Source organism: Rhinichthys klamathensis, unplaced genomic scaffold (assembly GCF_029890125.1).
Source record: "Rhinichthys klamathensis goyatoka isolate OS25496 unplaced genomic scaffold, OSU_Roscu_1.1 h1tg000566l_1, whole genome shotgun sequence".
NCBI lineage: Eukaryota > Metazoa > Chordata > Actinopteri > Cypriniformes > Leuciscidae > Rhinichthys > Rhinichthys klamathensis.
Window position 1 is genome coordinate 59,586 of NW_026607032.1, and position 19,377 is coordinate 78,962.

General features: G+C 38.2%; 1 protein-coding gene across 1 annotated transcript in view; it reads left to right on the forward strand.

The window, feature by feature from the left end:
* pappa2 (pappalysin 2) overlaps positions 1 to 19,377 on the forward strand; it is a 105,173-nt gene that overhangs the window by 35,356 nt on the left and 50,440 nt on the right. The window contains exons 4-10 of the mRNA XM_056239474.1: positions 1,473 to 1,766; positions 2,520 to 2,712; positions 3,195 to 3,316; positions 10,316 to 10,498; positions 12,156 to 12,459; positions 17,081 to 17,209; positions 17,389 to 17,474. Of these exons, the coding sequence (XP_056095449.1) occupies positions 1,473 to 1,766; positions 2,520 to 2,712; positions 3,195 to 3,316; positions 10,316 to 10,498; positions 12,156 to 12,459; positions 17,081 to 17,209; positions 17,389 to 17,474 (1,311 nt within the window). The remainder of the gene's footprint in view (positions 1 to 1,472; positions 1,767 to 2,519; positions 2,713 to 3,194; positions 3,317 to 10,315; positions 10,499 to 12,155; positions 12,460 to 17,080; positions 17,210 to 17,388; positions 17,475 to 19,377) is intronic.

The following is a 19,377-nucleotide window of genomic DNA, read 5'->3' on the forward strand; positions in this document are numbered from 1 at the left end:
TGGGATACAGGTGTGAGAGCCATGAGTGGAAACATTGTGTGTGATGTCCAGATGAACTGCATGATGGGAGATGTAGTGTTAATACTCAGGAGATGGCTCTCTACGTGGGTTTGAAGGAGGTGATACAGGAAACTCCTGCGTTACAAAGTGTATGACAGGTGATTTTATATTTCGCATATTAATACAATTAATTTGATTTTATATTTGATTTATTTATTTTATATACCTTGAATATTTATTTTAATCCCTCAAATGTTATATTGGTATTCTATACTTATTCCATGATTATCTTGATTACTTGACTGGATACTTATTTGTCAAAAACTTGTGACTGCTAAATTGTATAATTGGACTATTATTTCTTATTTGGTATACAGCCACGTAATAAACAGAATAGTCCAGACAGCCTGTTGTAATTACAAAATAAACCTCTTCAGGAAGGGGTCGTTGGGGTCCTGATCACCCTGTCATGCTTTAAACAGAGCCAAGAAGAATTGTATCCCAATAACCATGGCGAGTCAAGTTAAGAAGGAAAAATGGAATTATGAAATGTTCATAAAAACGATTGACCAGAGTGTTGAGTTTTACAATTAAAAAGCTAGTTTTGTTTTTTATTCATCTTGGATGAATAAAACAGATTCCAGAGGTGGTCTGAGACATGAAAGGTAAGATTCATGAATGACTGACCACGCTGCTTTTAATCACTCAGAGATATGGCTCCATTCTTATTATTCCCATAATCCACCTCTGCTTTTGATTTACTGTCTTTGGTGAAAGTCAATCTTTGTCCACAAATGTTTCGGTGGACTTGCATGGAGGTTAAATGCGAGATTAGTTTCTCATAAATTAGGGGGCTCGGGTTTATGGTATGGGTTTGGGCAGCAGCCTGCCATGGTTTAATTCCACATAAATCATGAGCTTATTTGCGAGAGTACCTTGATGTCTATTGAGGAACAAGGTCAAACTACTGCTCTGAATGCTTTAAGTGAAATCAGACCATAGCATGAACTGCTGATCTTGTGGTATAACTGTAAATGATCTGTGTCTGTCAGACGTGTCTAGCCAAGCTCTGAACGTTTGGCTGAACTCCCATAAAACATGGATATTTCCTAAATAAAAAGGTCGTTCTTTTTTGTTTTAAGATATATATTACATTATTTGGATATAAAAACAGACGCCAATGTGTTACCATTCAGCAGGTGTGGGATCTTAAATACATTGTAATGTTCTTAAAGTGGTTAGAGCATCATACTGTTCTTTCTGGTAATCCTAGCTGCGGTGGTCCTGTAAACAGGTTAGATTACATAATGTTTTATGCAGCAGTATTTCAGAACAAATCAGTTTGATATACTCACAGACTTCTGGCTTTGAGATTAAAGTTAAACTTTAGAATTTACACATCAGTGTTCTTTCAGGTTAAAGTTTATATTGTTTCATCAACTGCAGAGATGTCCATTTGTGTCATTTTTCAGGTGGAATGATTCTCAACCCCTCATACTTTGGCACCAAAGGACACAACAACACCATGATCCATGAGATGGGTCATATTTTGGGACTGTACCATGTGTTTAAGGGTGTGAGTGAACGCGAGTCATGTGATGACCCCTGTCAAGAGACCACCGCATCCATGGAGACTGGAGATCTGTGTGCCGATACAGCACCAACGCCAAAATCGAAAGCTTGTCACGACCCTGATCCAGTCAATGACACTTGTGGCCTTACCCAGTACAAAGACACACCGTACAACAACTACATGAGTTACACAGGTAGTCACAATCAGTTTTCTGCTTCTGTTTGCCCAACAAGAAGAACCAGTTTCACTTTAAAGATATTGATGGTAGTGTCTAACTTAAGTTATACATGCAAGTAGTGTATATACACGTTCAAAAGTTTGCTTTCAGTACGATAAAAAAAGAACTTCCAACAGGGCTGCATTTATTTGATAAAAAATACAGTCAAAAACAATAATATTGTGAAATGTTATTATAATTTAATATAATTTTTTCTATTTAATTATAATTTGTAATGTAAATTATTCTGGTGATGGCAAAAGCTGAATTTTCAGCATCATTACTCTAGTCTTCAGTGTCACATTATTCTTCAGAAATAATTCTAATATGCTGATTTGCTGCTCAAGAAACATTTATTAGTAGTATCAGTTGAAAATGGTTGTGCTGATTAATAAAATGTTTTTTTTTTCAGGATTCTTTGATTACCGGTAATAGAAAGTTTGGAGACAAGTGAAATAGAAGTAAAAAATCGTTTTAACACTATAAATGTCTTTCCTGTAACTTTTAAACAATTGAATGCATCTTTGCTGAATAAAAGGAGCAATTTCTTAAAAAAAAGTGATCACACTTATTTGAACAGCAGTGTATTCATGAGGACCTCAGTATTAATAACATAATTTGATTTTATTAAATTAGGATTAAATTAATGTGAATAAAACAATGGAAATTTTCAAATGTGAAAGATTTCAAATTTTTTTTTTTTTTTTTTTTTTTTTTTTTTTTTTACAGATGATGACTGTACAAACCATTTTACACCCAATCAAGTAGCTCGGATGCACTGCTATATTGATTTGGTCTACAAAGCCTGGGTCCAAGGGAGAAAGCCCACCCCTGTTCCTCTTGCACCAGTGGTTATTGGTCAAAAATCAGATTCCATCTCAATTCATTGGCCGTATCCAATCAGTGGGCCACTTGCCCACAGGTAAAGTAAGGCGTGTACATATAGCAAACAACGAGGAAATAAACATTTCTCAATACAAATGTTTATGCATTAATGTTACATTATTTTTTGGATTCTCAAAGCTTTTTTGTTTACTAACAGCCAGCAATGCAGTTTAACAAGATGTTAAATATGCTGCAATTCCGCAGCTACATATTCAACTTAAACTTTCATTCTATTAAGTCAAAACACATGGAAATAGATGGATTTACACTTGCTTTTGTAATGTTTTGTTTGTGATTGCATTGCTATCCAAATGTGTTTTGGAGGCCTTTTAAACTTTTTTTTCCCCACCATCAGACAGCTCTCACTATCAATAAAAGTGCACAAAGTGATCCAGTATATATGACACTACAAAGCAGGGCAAAATAAATATTTTGAGCACCCCATTTTTTTTTATATATATATATCACTGACTTTATATTTCATCCACTGTTTAAAAGCTATTCTCTGTGGCTGTGTAGGGAGGGTGGCATAAACTGCCATCTCTGTGATGAGAACGGAGCGCTCCATCAGTACGCCCATGAGGCCACTTCTCCTCACGCCTGTGATTCCACTGGATACTGGACACCAGAGGAAGCAGTGGGTTAGTACTCTGTCATTCCTTATTACAATACTAGATACTTTAGTGCTTTAGTGCTTGTGCAAAATACTAGCATGCTGAATGATACAAACAAAAGAAAAAAAGTCCCATCGCTGTTGGACTGTATATCAGCCCCCTTGAAATGCTGTTCAGGCAATCAAATTAGAAGACTGGAACTAACTGCTGTATTATAGCATCATATCAGGATCCTACAAAGTTCTTCCACAAGCATATGTCATGAATTGTAAGATGGTGAGCGCATGACTGAATGCTGTCTCTGACATAAATGCTTTTGGACGTGTGCTTGATCCTCAACACACCACTGAATATGTCACGAATGATCGTCAATGTTAAAAGCAATACCTGCACTTTGATTAATGAGGATAGAGAGAATTTAGCCCTGGCTTCTTTCTCCGAGCTTGTGCATTCACATTCAGGTGGATCGTTCAGTCTCATGCAGGCCAGGTGGGTGCGAGTCTGGAAAAATGTAGGGAATAAATCATTAAATCATAATTGCCAGGATACAGAACACTCGTTTTGCCATCAATGAATAAAAAAAGACCCTTGGCACAGCATCAAGTTTTGGTAATATTGGGTGGCGTCCAGAAGCGGCCCGTCATAAAAAGCGATGTGTATCCTGTGCAGCTTTTCAACTTTATTCCTCACCTAACAGATGTTACTGATTATTCTAATCAGAAATCTCTTAGCATCTGGTCTGCCCACTCACTGACGTGTCACGGATAAGATTGTGCTTTGAAAAGTCCACCCAAAATGTGGAAATCCTCCCCTGGTATGCAGTCGTTTTCATAAAGCACAGTATCATGAGAGAGGTCCAATATAAAATCATCCAGTTAGGTGGTAGTGGAGAGGGATTTTTGGCCCAGAGACTTGTTTTGAGAAACAGATTGATGAGAAATGAAGCCTTAAATTTTAAAATAAAAATATATATCTCTAAGAAAACAATATTTTTGTGATATTAATGATGAATGATATTTACTACCATCAGTTAAGGTCTGTGATAAATTACGGTAACCTATTGTTTTTGGTTTATTTTTAAAAACATGATGAAGTGCATGATGACTACCTAATGTGAATTATTTTGTCGGTCAGTTAATCACGTCAGAAAGACTTTAAGAGCAAGATGACACTGTTTGTGTAGTATGAAATAATGCTTATGGTAATACCACGGTCAATCATTTGATATCCAGATTAGCGCAGGCCAATTCAATACCAACAAATCATACTTGGATCTCAGATCTCACATCTTGTGACACTCGCCCCTGCTTACCTGTACCGTAGCCTCTGTATGTACCACAAGGCAGCTTTTTAAGAAATAAGGGTTGAGTCAGAGCGAACAGAGACCTGGTTAAGGTTGCTGAAAGAAGGAAGGATGACACGGTCACAGATCTTGCCGCATTGCTTCTCCCTGCGGTAGCATTACACCACATCTGATACAGTCATTAATTCTACTGTGTGTGGAGGCCCTCGCTCTGTTTATCTGACCAATTGAGTTTTATGGTTTGCCTTGGCCTGCTGCTGTTTACCCTGTACACATCCACACATGTGAGGCCACGCTGGGTGCAAAGGAGCGCTCTGTGACTCAAAGCTTCTGCCTGTCTATCTGTCTCTCTCTTGACCTGGAGTGCAGTTTAATCGATCAGTGTAAAACCTTTTGGAGGCAGGGAGTTCACATGGCCTGATAGTAACGTTTGTGCTCTTTCATACAAGCATATAACCTGACATGTAATGTAGTCAAGCATGCTTTAACCTTTCAGTCAATTTTTAAACCTTTGAGTTTTACTCATTTTGACCTACACTCACCTAAAGGATTATTTGGAACACCTGTTCAATTTCTCATTAATGCAATTATCTAATCAACCAATCACATGGCAGTTGCTTCAATGCATTTAGGGGTGTGGTCCTGGTCAAGACAATCTCCTGAACTCCAAACTGAATGTCAGAATGGGAAAGAAAGGTGATTTAAGCAATTTTGAGCGTGGCATGGTTGTTGGTGCCAGACGGGCCGGTCTGAGTATTTCACAATCTGCTCAGTTACTGGGATTTTCACGCACAACCATTTCTAGGGTTTACAAAGAATGGTGTGAAAAGGGAAAAACATCCAGTATGCGGCAGTCCTGTGGGCGAAAATGCCTTGTTGATGCTAGAGGTCAGAGGAGAATGGGCCGATGATTCAAGCTGATAGAAGAGCCACTTTGACTGAAATAACCACTCGTTACAACCGAGGTATGCAGCAAAGCATTTGTGAAGCCACAACACGCACAACCTTGAGGCGGATGGGCTACAACAGCAGAAGACCCCACCGGGTACCACTCATCTCCACTACAAATAGGAAAAAGAGCCTACAATTTGCAAGAGCTCACCAAAATTGGACAGTTGAAGACTGGAAAAATGTTGTCTGGTCTGATGAGTCTCGATTTCTGTTGAGACATTCAGATGGTAGAGTCAGAATTTGGCGTAAACATAATGAGAACATGGATCCATCATGCCTTGTTACCACTGTGCAGGCTGGTGGTGGTGGTGTAATGATGTGGGGGATGTTTTCTTGGCAAACTTTAGGCCCCTTAGTGCCAATTGGGCATCGTTTAAATGCCACAGCCTACCTGAGCATTGTTTCTGACCATGTCCATCCCTTTATGGCCACCATGTACCCATCCTCTGATGGCTACTTCCAGCAAGATAATGCACCATGTCACAAAGCTCGAATCATTTCAAATTGGTTTCTTGAACATGACAATGAGTTCACTGTACTAAAATGGCCCCCACAGTCACCAGATCTCAACCCGCTAGAGCATCTTTGGGATGTGGTGGAACGGGAGCTTCGTGCCCTGGATGTGCATCCCACAAATCTCCATCAACTGCAAGATGCTATCCTATCAATATGGGCCAACATTTCTAAAGAATGTTTTCAGCACCTTGTTGAATCAATGCCATGTATAATTAAGGCAGTTCTGAAGGCAAAAGGGGGTCAAACAGTATTAGTATGGTGTTCCTAATAATCCTTTAGGTGAGTGTATTTTACTATGTTTTCTGGTGTGGACTTTCGGTTTTACCTAATAAAGTTTAACATTTATTTATTTATTTATTTATAAATAGCTGATTATACTACCATTCGAATGTTTAGGTTCAGTAAGTTTTTTCTAAAAAGAAATTATTGATCAAAAGTGACAATACATCTATAATGTTACAAAAGATTTCTATTTCAAATAAATGCTGTTCTTTTGAACGTTGTATTCATCAAAGAATATTATCGTTTCCAAAAAATTATTAATCAGCACAACTGTTTTCATCATTGATAATAATGTCTCTTGGACAACTAATCTGCATATTTAGAATCTTTTCTGAAGGATCATGTGACGCTGGTGTAATGATGCTGAAAATTCAGCTTTGCCATCACATGAATAAATTGAATTATACTGTGATAAAGCAGAAATTGTCATAATATTTCACAATTTTACTGTTTTGACTGTATTTTTTATCAAATATATGCAGCCTTGGTGAGCAACCCTCTACCGACACACTGAAGCTCGGGTCGCCATAGGCTAGTAAAAAATACATGAACAATGCAAAAGAAAAAAATCTATTATTGACAGAAATTAAAACAGAAACTGAATAAACAAATGTAAAAAAAAAAAACATTGCACAGGCTTCACTTTATAAATGATGTAGTATATGTAATATAGATGAATCCTTATTATGGTGCGTTCACACCGGACGCGAATAGCGCGTCAGGCGCGAGTGATTTCAATGTTAAGTCAATGCAAAGACGCGTTACGCGCGTAAAAAATTCCTGCGGCGCGAATGAGGCGTAGAGCGCGGCGCGTTAGACGCGAATACGCCTCATTCGCGCGTCAAGTTCGCGCGAGTAGCGCGAATTGAGCGTCTGGCGCGTTAAGCGCGTTACGCGCGAATGATTTAGTTAGTGCTATTTGTGCATTCACGCGTTTGACGCGAATTCGCGTCTGCCGCCCGAGTTGAAAAATCTGAACTTCTGCGTCAATTCGCGCCGCGTTAACCAATCAGGAGCCTAGCTGCTTGCTGCTGTCACGTGGTGAAGTATCTGGATGCTTCAATAAATTATGTTGTAATATATGACTGTGGTTCTAATGCACAACAAAGCAAATATTTTATCACATAAAACTTGATTTCAATATATGAGACATATTCATTTTGCATTAAATGCTATTTATTCCATATCTAGATTATATGAAATATTATTATAATGTAAAGACAACCAACATATAAGTTCGTGTCTGGACAGTGATGTGTGAGAGAGAGAGAAAAATCACAGGACAGATTAATCACTTTTGGAGGCTGGCTTCATTTATTATCAAAACAAAAATAAATGACAGATTAGGTGGATGCGGGGGAGGGTGAACCTCGTGCCGGGCTGTAGAGCGCGGGCTCGACAGGCATAGCTAGACCACTCGAGGCCGAGGGCTTATACGGCCTACGCTGTCCTCGTCGGCGTCCTCACCATTAGGTCCACCAAACCTAGCTCCTGGAGCAAATTGTGAAACTCCTGAAACCCTCCGGAGGGTCTGGTGGACCCGAGTACAGCGACGATGTCCCCTACGGAGCTGTTTCTGCTCTCCAGAGCATATACGAGTGGTGACTCTCTCGAATAATGCTAATGCTAATGCTCGATAAACATCTAAAAAGATGGCCGCCAACGGGTTTCGAAACTTTCGCCTCCGGATTTCGCCTCTGACGCGCGTAAATTTCGCTTCAAACTTTTGTTTTTACGCGCGTCAATTTCGCCATTGACACGCGAATTAACACAAAGTGGTCAAGCGTCAAACTAGACGCGGTAGACGCGAATTTGACGCGCTATTCGCGTCCGGTGTGAACGCACAGTTAAAGTTACAAAAGTTATTCAGTCTGGAGCAGTGCATGTATTTTTTGTTGTTTGATTAACATTAAAAACACAGACAGCAGCAAGCACATTAAGCTGTTGTCACTTTAAGACATAATGCATGGTTTCATTATAACAATACTGTTACACATGCGTTGTCTTTCTCAACTGTTTACATTCACTCAATTTTGTGTAAACTTGTCCATTTAAGTGCAGGAACTTAATTCAGTATTTGCGTGCTGTCAGACATGGTTTTCTGGGATTTAATTCTGATAATTAAATTCTCTTTACTGTTCACTACTGAGAATTTAATTCAAATTTAATTCTCTTCCATTTCTTCTTGCTTTTGAATATTTAATTTGACAAGGCTTAAAAACACGTGCAAATGATAAACTTGAAGCAGCACTGGCCCTATAGGCGCACATTACTAACACGCTCTTTAAATAACAAAAGAAAATTCAAATTTTCAAAATTCGCCATTGAGTTTAGACCAGATTTTTGTTGGTCAATGACGCAGTCTATTTCAGTTGCCTCAAAATAGCAACGCGCCAACAATGCGCCCGAACACACCTCGTTTTCAGACCAGCACGCCCATGGGCGCACAAATGCATTTGCTATTTAAACGACGTGGCGTAGGACTTGAAAATGATAACTGCGTCAGGTTGAAACTAGCAAAAAACACTTACGTCGCGCTTGGCACTGCATTGCGCCGGGTGTATGATAGGGCCCTATATGCGTTAAACTTATTTTTTGCCTCTAACTCTCTAAAATTGTGAAATTTACTAGCCATTTTTAGTCGCCTAGTGTGAAATTTTTAGTCGCCTAGTGTGAAATATGGTTGCATATGCGAATGATTTACTCGCATTGTAGAAGGTTGGTGAGCGGACATATACAAATCTTTGAAAAACATACAAAAATCTTACTGACTCCAAACTTTTGAATGATAGGGTAAGCTCCTGGATCACAGTTGTGGAGCGATGCTGCACACTCCCAGAAAACTGTGCCAGATTGCAGTAGTCTGCTGCATTCACCATATCTGAACACTGACATACAGTATGAACCACAATAGTGGTGATCGTGTGTGCAATAAATGTCGCTATCAGTAGGCACAGTAAAGTCCCCAAATGTGTTTTTGTGAGTGCTGCCCCAGGGCTCCTGGGATTACTTTCCTCTGTCTTGCTTCTGTTCTTCATGCCACCGAGGACATTAACTCTTATTTTGTGAGTCCTGTCTGTCCCAATTAAGGCGCCAATTTTTCCTTTGCCAAGTTGCACCTGGGTCTTTTGGTCGATTGAGGTCTTGGGAAATGTGCTTCACATCCATTGCCAAGACATGTGGTTTTTCCCAGACACTCTCTCTCTGTTTTCCCTTTCACTTGGTTTCTTCCTCTTTGCCTCCCATTATGTCTTTTTGTGAAAATTGTCATAACAAGTGGAAGATTCAAGAGATTAAATGGTTGTTCATAATAAGCAAGCACACATAATTGTTAGGTTGCAAAACCGAGTGAACTGCCTGTGGAGGCAGCATTTTAAGGTGAGATCCCCAAGCAAATTCTGTTCTAAAAAGGTTTGCAAATTAAATATGCTGCCTCCCCGGTTTTAATTCAGGCAGCATTGCATACATCACAAAGAAGGCAATCCCAGAATATGTTTTGATGAGCACAATTTAACCTATATTTAAAATGAAAAAATAAATCCAAGAGAATGAAAAAAGCAAGATAAATTGATTTAACAATTTAATATATTTAAAATTAAATACATTTAATTCACTACAAAAAATTATCAATAAAAACGAATGACTTTTACTCTTTTTGTTTACTACCCCATTGTAAGCTTAGCAACATGCTAACATCCATATCTGTTGGAATCGTTTGTGGGAGCACAATTTGTGAGCGAATTTGCTGCATACTGTATGTAGAGTATTCCAAATCCGTCATGAATGAGTTTTCATGACAGTATGCTGCTTTAGAAGAAAGTAGCTATGTAGGCAGTATGGCAGCTCACTGGGTTTTTAAACAGAGATAGTGAGTGTACATGTAAGTGTTTGCAAAAAGATCCTTAACTTTTGATGGCAAGTTAGAGCATTTTCTTTTTTTGCTTTGGATGAGGTTTGCATATGTGTTTTTGCAGGGGCACCTGATGTGTACCAGCCATGTGAGCCCAGCATGCAAGCCTGGAGTCCTGAAGTCAACCTGTATGAGCCCAACATGACCACGCCGTGCCCCCAGACTGAGGGCTGCGTGCTGGAATTGCACTTCCTTCATCCGGTTGTCCCTGGCAGCTTGACCGTCTGGATCACCTACACCTCAGCCAGTTAGTACTGTCTGAACATATAAAACACCTGACATTATGGAAATATACAGTAGGGTACAATGGGGCAAAAGGCGCCTTTGAATTTCCCTCCAAACCACTAGGCACAAAAACTTGCCACAGCACTTTCCAAAACGTCCACTTTTCAAGATGCTCGTGGATTTTTGTCTAATTCTTGACGCAATCGCAGGCAAAAGCTTGATCAAAAGTTGATTCTGTGCTATACTTTGATCTAATTTTTTTTTTGTTATTTAGATTTAAGTAGCAAATGATAATCGCTAAAATGATTGAATATATTTTGAGACCAAGGTCTTCTTAATGATTTTCAGTTTTGTTCAAGCTAATTAAAGTAACAGTTTTTCAATAACAGAAGAATATGTAAAAGTATGGTATTTTGGGGGTAAAAGCCCTGCTTTGGGGCTAAAGGCACAATTATTAATAAAAAGCTGGCTGACTTTTCCATTTGTTGACATGACATGGTTAGATTCAGAAGGTAAATATCATATATTAAGTTTGGGTGTCCACCTTAGAGATAATCACCATATTTATAATGAAACCATCATATTTAAAAATACGATATTAGTCATATCATAATAAAAGATAATTTATTGTTACTACTGTATATCTATATTAAATTATTTTGGGATCTCCTTCAATGCTTTCAGAATCATTAATTTAAAATATTTTAAAAATATGTTTTTATATTAACATTGTAATGCATATTTATTGAACAAAAATGAATTATTTTATTCTCAAAATAAACAGAAAACAGTTGCTAAAGTGGTTGTTTTGAACAAGTAGTAACTTAGACATTATTAAAAACATTTTTTAGCTTAAGTATTTATATCACTAATTCGTGTCTATTTTGCCCCATTGTGAGCCTTTTATCGCATATGTGTGCTAAAAAGCCCACCTTGCCACCTCATATATTTAAGATTAAGATTAAACAAAAAAATAAACCACTTTTATGATTTATTTTCGCACAAAATCTCCATCAATGCTCCATCAATGTTCAATAAAAACATTATATATATTTCTGCAATCATACACTAAGAGGGAAAAAAAGCAGTGAAAAGCAATTTTCTTAATGTGTGGCTTTAGCCCCGTTGTACCCTATTGTAAAAAAGTTTTGGATTTTTTTTTTTTGGAAAGAAATTAATATTTTTATTCCGATCAATTGATCACCAATTCTACTTTGAAGTGTCAGTTCTATGTTTACATTGGTACAAAACATTTTCTAAAAAAAAAGTAAAATCTATTTCAAGTAAAATTTCTATTTCAAGTAAATGCTGTTCTTTTGAAATTTCTATTCATCATCCTGAATCCTATTTTTTTTAATCACATTTCCACTAAAATAGCAACACAACTGTTTTCAACATTAATAGTACTAAGAAATGTCTCTTCTGATTTCTGAAGGATCATGTGACAGTGAAGACTGGAGTAATGGCTACTGAAAATTCAGCTTTGCCATCACAGGAATAAATTGTGAATTTAAAATATATTAATAATTTCACTGTATTTTTTATCAAATGAATGCAGCCTTGGTGAACATAGGAAACTTCTTTCAAAAATAGAAAGAAAAAAAATCTTACTGCCCCCAAACTTCTGACCAGCTGTGTATTAATGGTTTATTTGAATCCAGTCTTCTGTTTTTCCACAGATCAAAAAGCAATTGCTAATATTATGTTCATAATGGAGAACGACGAGTCGGTCAACACAGGTCCCCAGCATGCTTTCTGTGATATTCCTTTGACACTCCATTTACACACTAGTAAGAAGGTCAAGGCCATTAAAATCTCCACCTTTGACAAGAAGCTTGAGATTGATGCTGTCTTGCTGACATCGCGACCCCAAAATCCCCTGTGCTCTGGATGCCACCTCCTTCTCTACAGAGTGCTCAGAGAGCCACCAATCAGAGAGGACCGGAGTCCCGTCACCGTCAAACAGCCCACGTACACTGACAGGTAGGAACGTGTGTCTGTGTGATTAATGATAGCACTTTATTTTGTATGTAGACACTATTATAAAGTAAAGACTATATTTTGAATATATTTATTTCGATTCAAAATTTATTCGAAATTGTTGAGCCATTAGTAATACTGTCAAGCTTTTTCAAATGACGTCTTTGTCATGTTTTATTGTGTTTCTGGTTGATTTACAGTATTTCTGGGAGTATTATTTTTAAGTGTGGCTTAAGTATAAATGATGAACATGTTGCCTTTCTAAAACTGTCATCGAATTGTATCTTCAGTGTATCACTGTTCAAGTATTGTTCAACCGTTTTCGAAGCGACTCAACAAAGTCATTAGCCATTTCATTAGCCAGTCAAGTATCGATGCATAGCCAATTTCTGTTCTGTTCCTGTCACATTTTATTATGCTTGTTCCAATAGAAATTCATCAACGGGGAACTGGATTGTTGTTCAAGTACTTGGAATAGGTCAAAATGTCTAGAGATTAATAGTGTGGATCAGAGAATGTAACATATCCAGAAAAGTTCCCTCCACAAGTCCTGTAAGCTCCGAAAGATGGAAACTCGATTGGGAATTGAGCCAGGAAAGGAAAGAAAGACAGATTGTATCAGAGAGAGAGAGAGAGAGAGAGAGAGAGAGAGAGAGAGTGGTACAATGAAACCCTAGAATATAAACCAAATGGGACCGCTTTACCCGGAGAAACAGTAAACACTCATGGCTGTTTGTAGCTGCTCTAAAATTGTTTCCAATCTCTGGCTGAAGGGAGTAGCGCACGCAGTGTAGTTAGTGTGCAGTAAGTGAGAGACCTGTCATTTAGCATGGGAGACAAAAAGAGTGACAAGGAGAAGGAGAAGGGTATTCCTGCACAACCGGAGGCTGCAGTTTCAGGACCCCAGTTTTAGGACCGCAGTTTCAGGACCCTAGTTTTCTGTTACAGTGCCACCTACCGAACTGGATCACCAAAAACACTCATTTAACCCCTTTCGCGGCAAAGAACACAGACGGCCCCAGATTGTTGTTGTTCAACATTCATTATTCGTTAAAACATCACACTCTTACTTATTTGATTTAGACAAACTGAGCATCATTAGACATATTTAAAACTCCAGCTTTGATGGTTGACCACTGTTTATGATAAAACTGGTTTCAGTGACACTCATTTCTTAATTTATGACAGGAGTGCAAAATTATTAATCTGTAACGTTCGTTATTTTGAATAGAAATCATCACTCATAAAGCAGTCATTCATGTCTTCTCCGGTTTATTTGTGTTCACATACATACAGCATCCGCCAGGGCTCTTAGGCCAATGGTGTGCATATTTGGAGAAATAATGATTTTCATGTTCCACTAAATTATGCGATCTGAAGCTCAAACAGCGAACACGGCAAGATCTGTCTATGGATCTGTCTCTCCTCTTCCTGATTTGCGTCAGTTATGATCTCTGCGCTCTCCTATAGAGCTGTCAATCATCTCACATGGTTTAACGTGACAATAATCCTGCCCTTCTGCATGATGCGCTATTGTGTATGCGGTGTACACTTCCTCATTCTGACCTCCGTGATAACAAAGCTAAGACACATCTCTTCACCTGAAACAAGAAGCTAATAAATGCACGATTTCGAGTATGGTTTGTGTGTGATTTTCGTGTGATTTTGGATATTTTCATATGAATAAAGAATGTTTACAGTATTGCTAAGCAAGGTCTAGCCATTAGCTGCATATAAAATGCTAAATATAACACATTTCAACATCTTTTTTTTAACTTAAAACCATTTTTAACCGCGACCGGAATATGATACAAATACTCTATGGTGGTTTAAAGTGAGCTTTAAGTAAAAATGTAATATTGTGTCATGTGGCTTGATGCTACTTGCTCTATACCTGTTGCAGGAGCTTTTCTAGTTCATAATCTTTTTTGTTAATAAATATATATAATTTTTTTTTTTTTTTTTCTAACAAGACTTAAGACAATAGGTGGATCTTGATACTATGTACAAACTAAACCACCTGGATCCTAGAACCGCAGCCGCCGCTATATCATCCAGTTTGGTAGGTGGCGGCGTGGCGCTGTCACAAAAAACGAGGGTCCTGAAACTGCGGTCCTAAAACTGGGGTCCTGAAACTGCAGCCTCCGGTTGTGCAGGAACATACTACTGAGGAGAAGAGGGGAAATTGGGAGTGGGATTAAATATGGTTTTGTGGGAAAGTGGGCTACAGTGCCACCGTGAGGTCTGCAGCAAAAACAAAGCACTTCCCACAAATTGGGTAGGGTAATGAAGAATTTCTTCGGGAGGGGGGATTCGATATTTCTTACAATAACTTTGGTAACAGGGTTGAATCATAGAGGAATCCAACAGCACAATATTTGTACTTTTGACAAATTTAAGAATGGCTTCTTAGTAGGGATGCACCGATTTACCGATACCATTACCATTATCAGCCCGATACTGTTCATGTGCTCGTACTCGAAAAAATGCTCTGAAACCACCAACCGATACCAGGCAGCGTTTGTACACTTGTATCCAAACAAAGAAACACTGACAACAGAGAGTATAATGGTGATTAAAAAAAAAGCTGTCTATGAAGTAAATGTATCTTATTAGTGGAATATTAAACGAAATATAGTAACACCTACTGTATATGTGGTGCGCGAGCTGATAAGAGAAAAACGCGCAGGACTGAGCGCGCAACGGCACAGTTAGCGTGAGCTGGTCGAGCGCATCCCTTTTTCACAGACGTAAAACATGAACTGTTACCTAATTTATGTATAACGAGTGATTCCATACATTATTGCAGGACGTGTCCAAGTCAAGAAATTCCATAAAGAACGCAAAGCGCGCGCCCCGAAAACCAGCATCTCAGCGCGCAAATACTGAATTGAATTGTCTTTCACGTCTCTTGCTTGTACTCAAATTCATTACTCAAACTGGAATTCAAGTGAACGTAGACGGTACAATTCGGGTCCGTGCATTTGGTCTTAAAGGGGCAGCAGTCTTATAAACCTGCTGCTGTGTTTTAATGTTAATCAAACAAAGGACAAATAAATTACTCACTGCTCTTGACTAAATAGGCTACCTTTTGTGATTTTACCAAAATATCCATCTATATTTAATTTATATGCATATGTAATGAATATGCAGGGTTTTTATCACATTTGATTGATTAAGGTAGTTTTTGTTGTTGTATCAACATTGGAATAAAGAATTAATATGTCACTGGTGTCTAAACATTTGTACCACTGACCCAATCCTCAGCACTAAGCCCTTCTGGAGCTTTTTTTAAAATATGCTGTGCTATTAAATGAAAGATAAAATATGATAGAGCAATAGAATGAAGAGTGAAAGTAACAAAAGCTCATACAATGCTTTTTAGCAGTCTTAATTAGGCATGAAAATAACTGAAGGAAATATTTATTTGATGAACAAATTAAGCCAACTAATATGATGTATATTATTTTGGTTTCTCTACCAATACATTTAAAAATTACAAATGCAGTGAAAATACAGGGATCGGTTATACGGTATCGGTGAGTACCAAAAATTAAAGTATCGGTATCGGACTCGTTCTGGAAAAAGTGGTATCGGTGCATCCCTTCTTCTTAGGTTATATTATTGACTAGTTATGCTGTAAAAAGGGTCTGAATGTTATTTCTTGAGTGTCTTAATTACGTTTTAAGAAAGATGATGTTTTTCATTGAATGAGTTAAATAGTTGTATACAGTCAAGGTCGAAATATCTGAAGTTAGACAAGCCCAAATGTGTACAGACATTTGATGCGTTTAAGCTCAAGTGTGCTAAGTTCTCCTCTCCTTAGTCACAGAGATAAAGGTTTTAAGAGATTAATGGCTATTCTACTGTACAATTGACAAATAAAATGTTATACCTCACCAGCACCATCTTGTGCTGTAGGTAACTGTCTCTCTATAACTGTCTGTGCTACTAAGAGAGAAATATGACTTTATCTTATCACTTCACATCCTTCATTGGATCTCCCTTTGCGACCTCAGAACAATAGCTGTCTAGTATAGTAGTCTCTCTCCCCTTCCCTGTCCCTGGAAGTGATCCATAATTAATAAGGGCAATTTGTTGAGTAATAAGACCCTCTGGAGAAAGTAGATGATGCTCAGTTAGCTAGGCATCCTCTTACCACCAGCCGGAAAATGACTGAAATCAAACAAGCCTTGGCAATCATGGCGAGACTCTTTTTATAGGGTCATTGAATCAGATCAGATCGATACCCTGAGGTCACAGTGGGGCATGCAGTGATACCCTCAACATTAAAAGGTCGTTTTAAGGTTAGATTTGAGATCACCCTGAGAATAAATATAGCTTAGATCAAGTATTACTGCTGCATGTTTTAAATTCATACTGTGCGTTCGTTCGAGCAATAGAGCAATAGCAATATAAACACACACACACACACACACACACACACACACACACACACACACACACACACACACACACACACACACACACACACACACACACACACACACACACACACACACGCTAATTCATTCAACTTTTTAATGTTCTCACCACTTGCTCATTACTTTACTAACTAACTATGTATCCGTTTCTGTATGTGTTTGTATTTGTTTGCTTATAGTGATGTGCAGAGGGATGTTCAGTACCTGTACAGGATCCAGGTGGAGTCAGACGGTTTTTTCAGTGAACTTTCCCCAGGCTTGGTTTATACTCATGGAGAACATTTCTGTGGTGATGGCACACTACAGGGGTCAGTATAAACTTATTAGGTCTGTCAGAGGCTTTGCATGTTATGTACTTGAGTCATTTTTAAAGAATGTTTCATATTTTTGAGTATTTGTTTGAGCCTTTCATGTTTTGAAGCATAGCCAAAGAACTTCCACATATTTCATAACTGTAACCCTTGGCTTCAATATGTTTCCCCCACAGGACTGAGGATTGTGATGACGGGAATCTCTTAGATGGAGACGGCTGCTCAAAAAAATGCCATATCGAACCAGGTTTCAAGTGTCATGGTGAGTCACTCTTGCAAAAACAAATACTCTCACTGTCCACTGAGAACTCTGGCCCTCAGACTGTAAACACCACAACAGAAGCACCAGAAAAGTCCACACAGGATAACAAACCAATAATCATAACCAGCTCGCAAAACAAAACAAACCAAACCAAAACAATATGTCTCATGTAGATTCGGATTCTTCTGCTACTGTTTTTCTCTCTCAGACTGAATTAAAGCTGCAGTCGGCAAGTCTGGCAGATTGAGTGGACTTAGGCAAAATTTTGAATGTTTACAACTCTCATGGCCCTCCCCCACTATCAATGAATACCCTCACACCGAGTTCATGCTCGTCAGTGCGTGTGCACCAGATTTTCAGTGAACGCGCCCGTCTCATCAGCATCCATCAACACCATGGATTATTTGGAGGTATGCTGTCCTGGCTAATCTACCGATAGATTGCAATTGCTAACGTCATTTATACTCTAAATGAGCTTACTTGATTTTCCGCCATCACTCTTCGTTACTGCGCGAACTTCCCAGAACTTCAGGCGTGTGCATGTGATTGTAACGTGCGCGAGGGGTGGCGTGTGCCCAATCTGTGATTGACAGTCAGATCTCACACCCCCCCTGCGTTGATTGGACCCGATGATCCGGGAGCTGTGGGATTTTTGCAAAACAAATAACACGCTCCAGGTGGAGTTAGAAGCTCAGGTTTTTTTCTAAAACCACTTTATTTATGTTGTTCTGTCGGATTATAGTGTCGATTTCACTAAATATGATCAAAAAATGTTGCAGACGGCAGCTTTAAGGAGAAAATGTGGAGGTCTTCAAATGTGGCTGTCTTTATTTTTGCAGCTATTCCAAAAAATCAAAATGTCAAATTCCTGAATCCATTCTTATAACACTAGACTATCTGTCATCAGATGCACAGAATCGTTACTCTTTTAATATGGCCAACATCTTTATATATAATCTGTACATGTATAATCTGTAGATCAGAAACTGTACAAGCAAACAATATTTAGTGTATTGTTGGATATTATATAGCAAAATACAGAAATCCTTAATGATTTTGTTGATGTTGTTAAGGGGCATCATATAATATTCAATATCCTGTATACAGTATACAGTATGTGTATATGAATATGTGAATTAAAATCTAAGATCAATTAAAAAAAACCTTTCCTCTCATGTTAATGAGGTGTGGATTATTGAGAAATCACTGTTGTTTTTATTTCAAGGCTGACCAAAAAAGAAAAAGTAGAAAAAACACTTTCCCAATGTGAATTATGAGTAATTTCCTTGACAGCAGAATCTGTGATGTCTGATCATTCGGTATGAATCTTTACGCAATATATTTGGCGAGAAATTCAAAGATTAAATCCAGACTTCAAAGTATCCAGTCCAAACTGGATTTTAGGTCATTTACTGCAACACAACTTGTGCTATTTCTTATAATGAAGATGTTCTTAGTCAATATTTTCATAGTTTTATGTCATCACACTATTGGAAATGTTCAAAAGTAGTGCAAGTTCATGTTGTAGGCTGCAATTGATCTTCACAACAATTATATCATCTAACTGTATGCCATTTTTACATAATGTACTGGAGTGAGAGTGAGACAATCCAGTAAGACTCAGGGGAAAAAACTAATTGTTCACCAATTTAGTCAATGTTGTTTTCGTGACTGAAAGTGCATTTTTCTGTGAGCGTGAAGCATGAGAAGTGTCTAATTCAAACATGACCATAGACACAGCAGCGACTCACATGCCTCAAACATCCCAATGTTTTCATAGTAGCTTGTAACCACATTTTTGTGGATTTAGGGCATTCAGGAATGGCTTTTTTTTGCGATATTTACTCTAATGCCACATTAGGAGCTCTCATATATTATCTCCACGAGCGTATTTGGGGAGCAA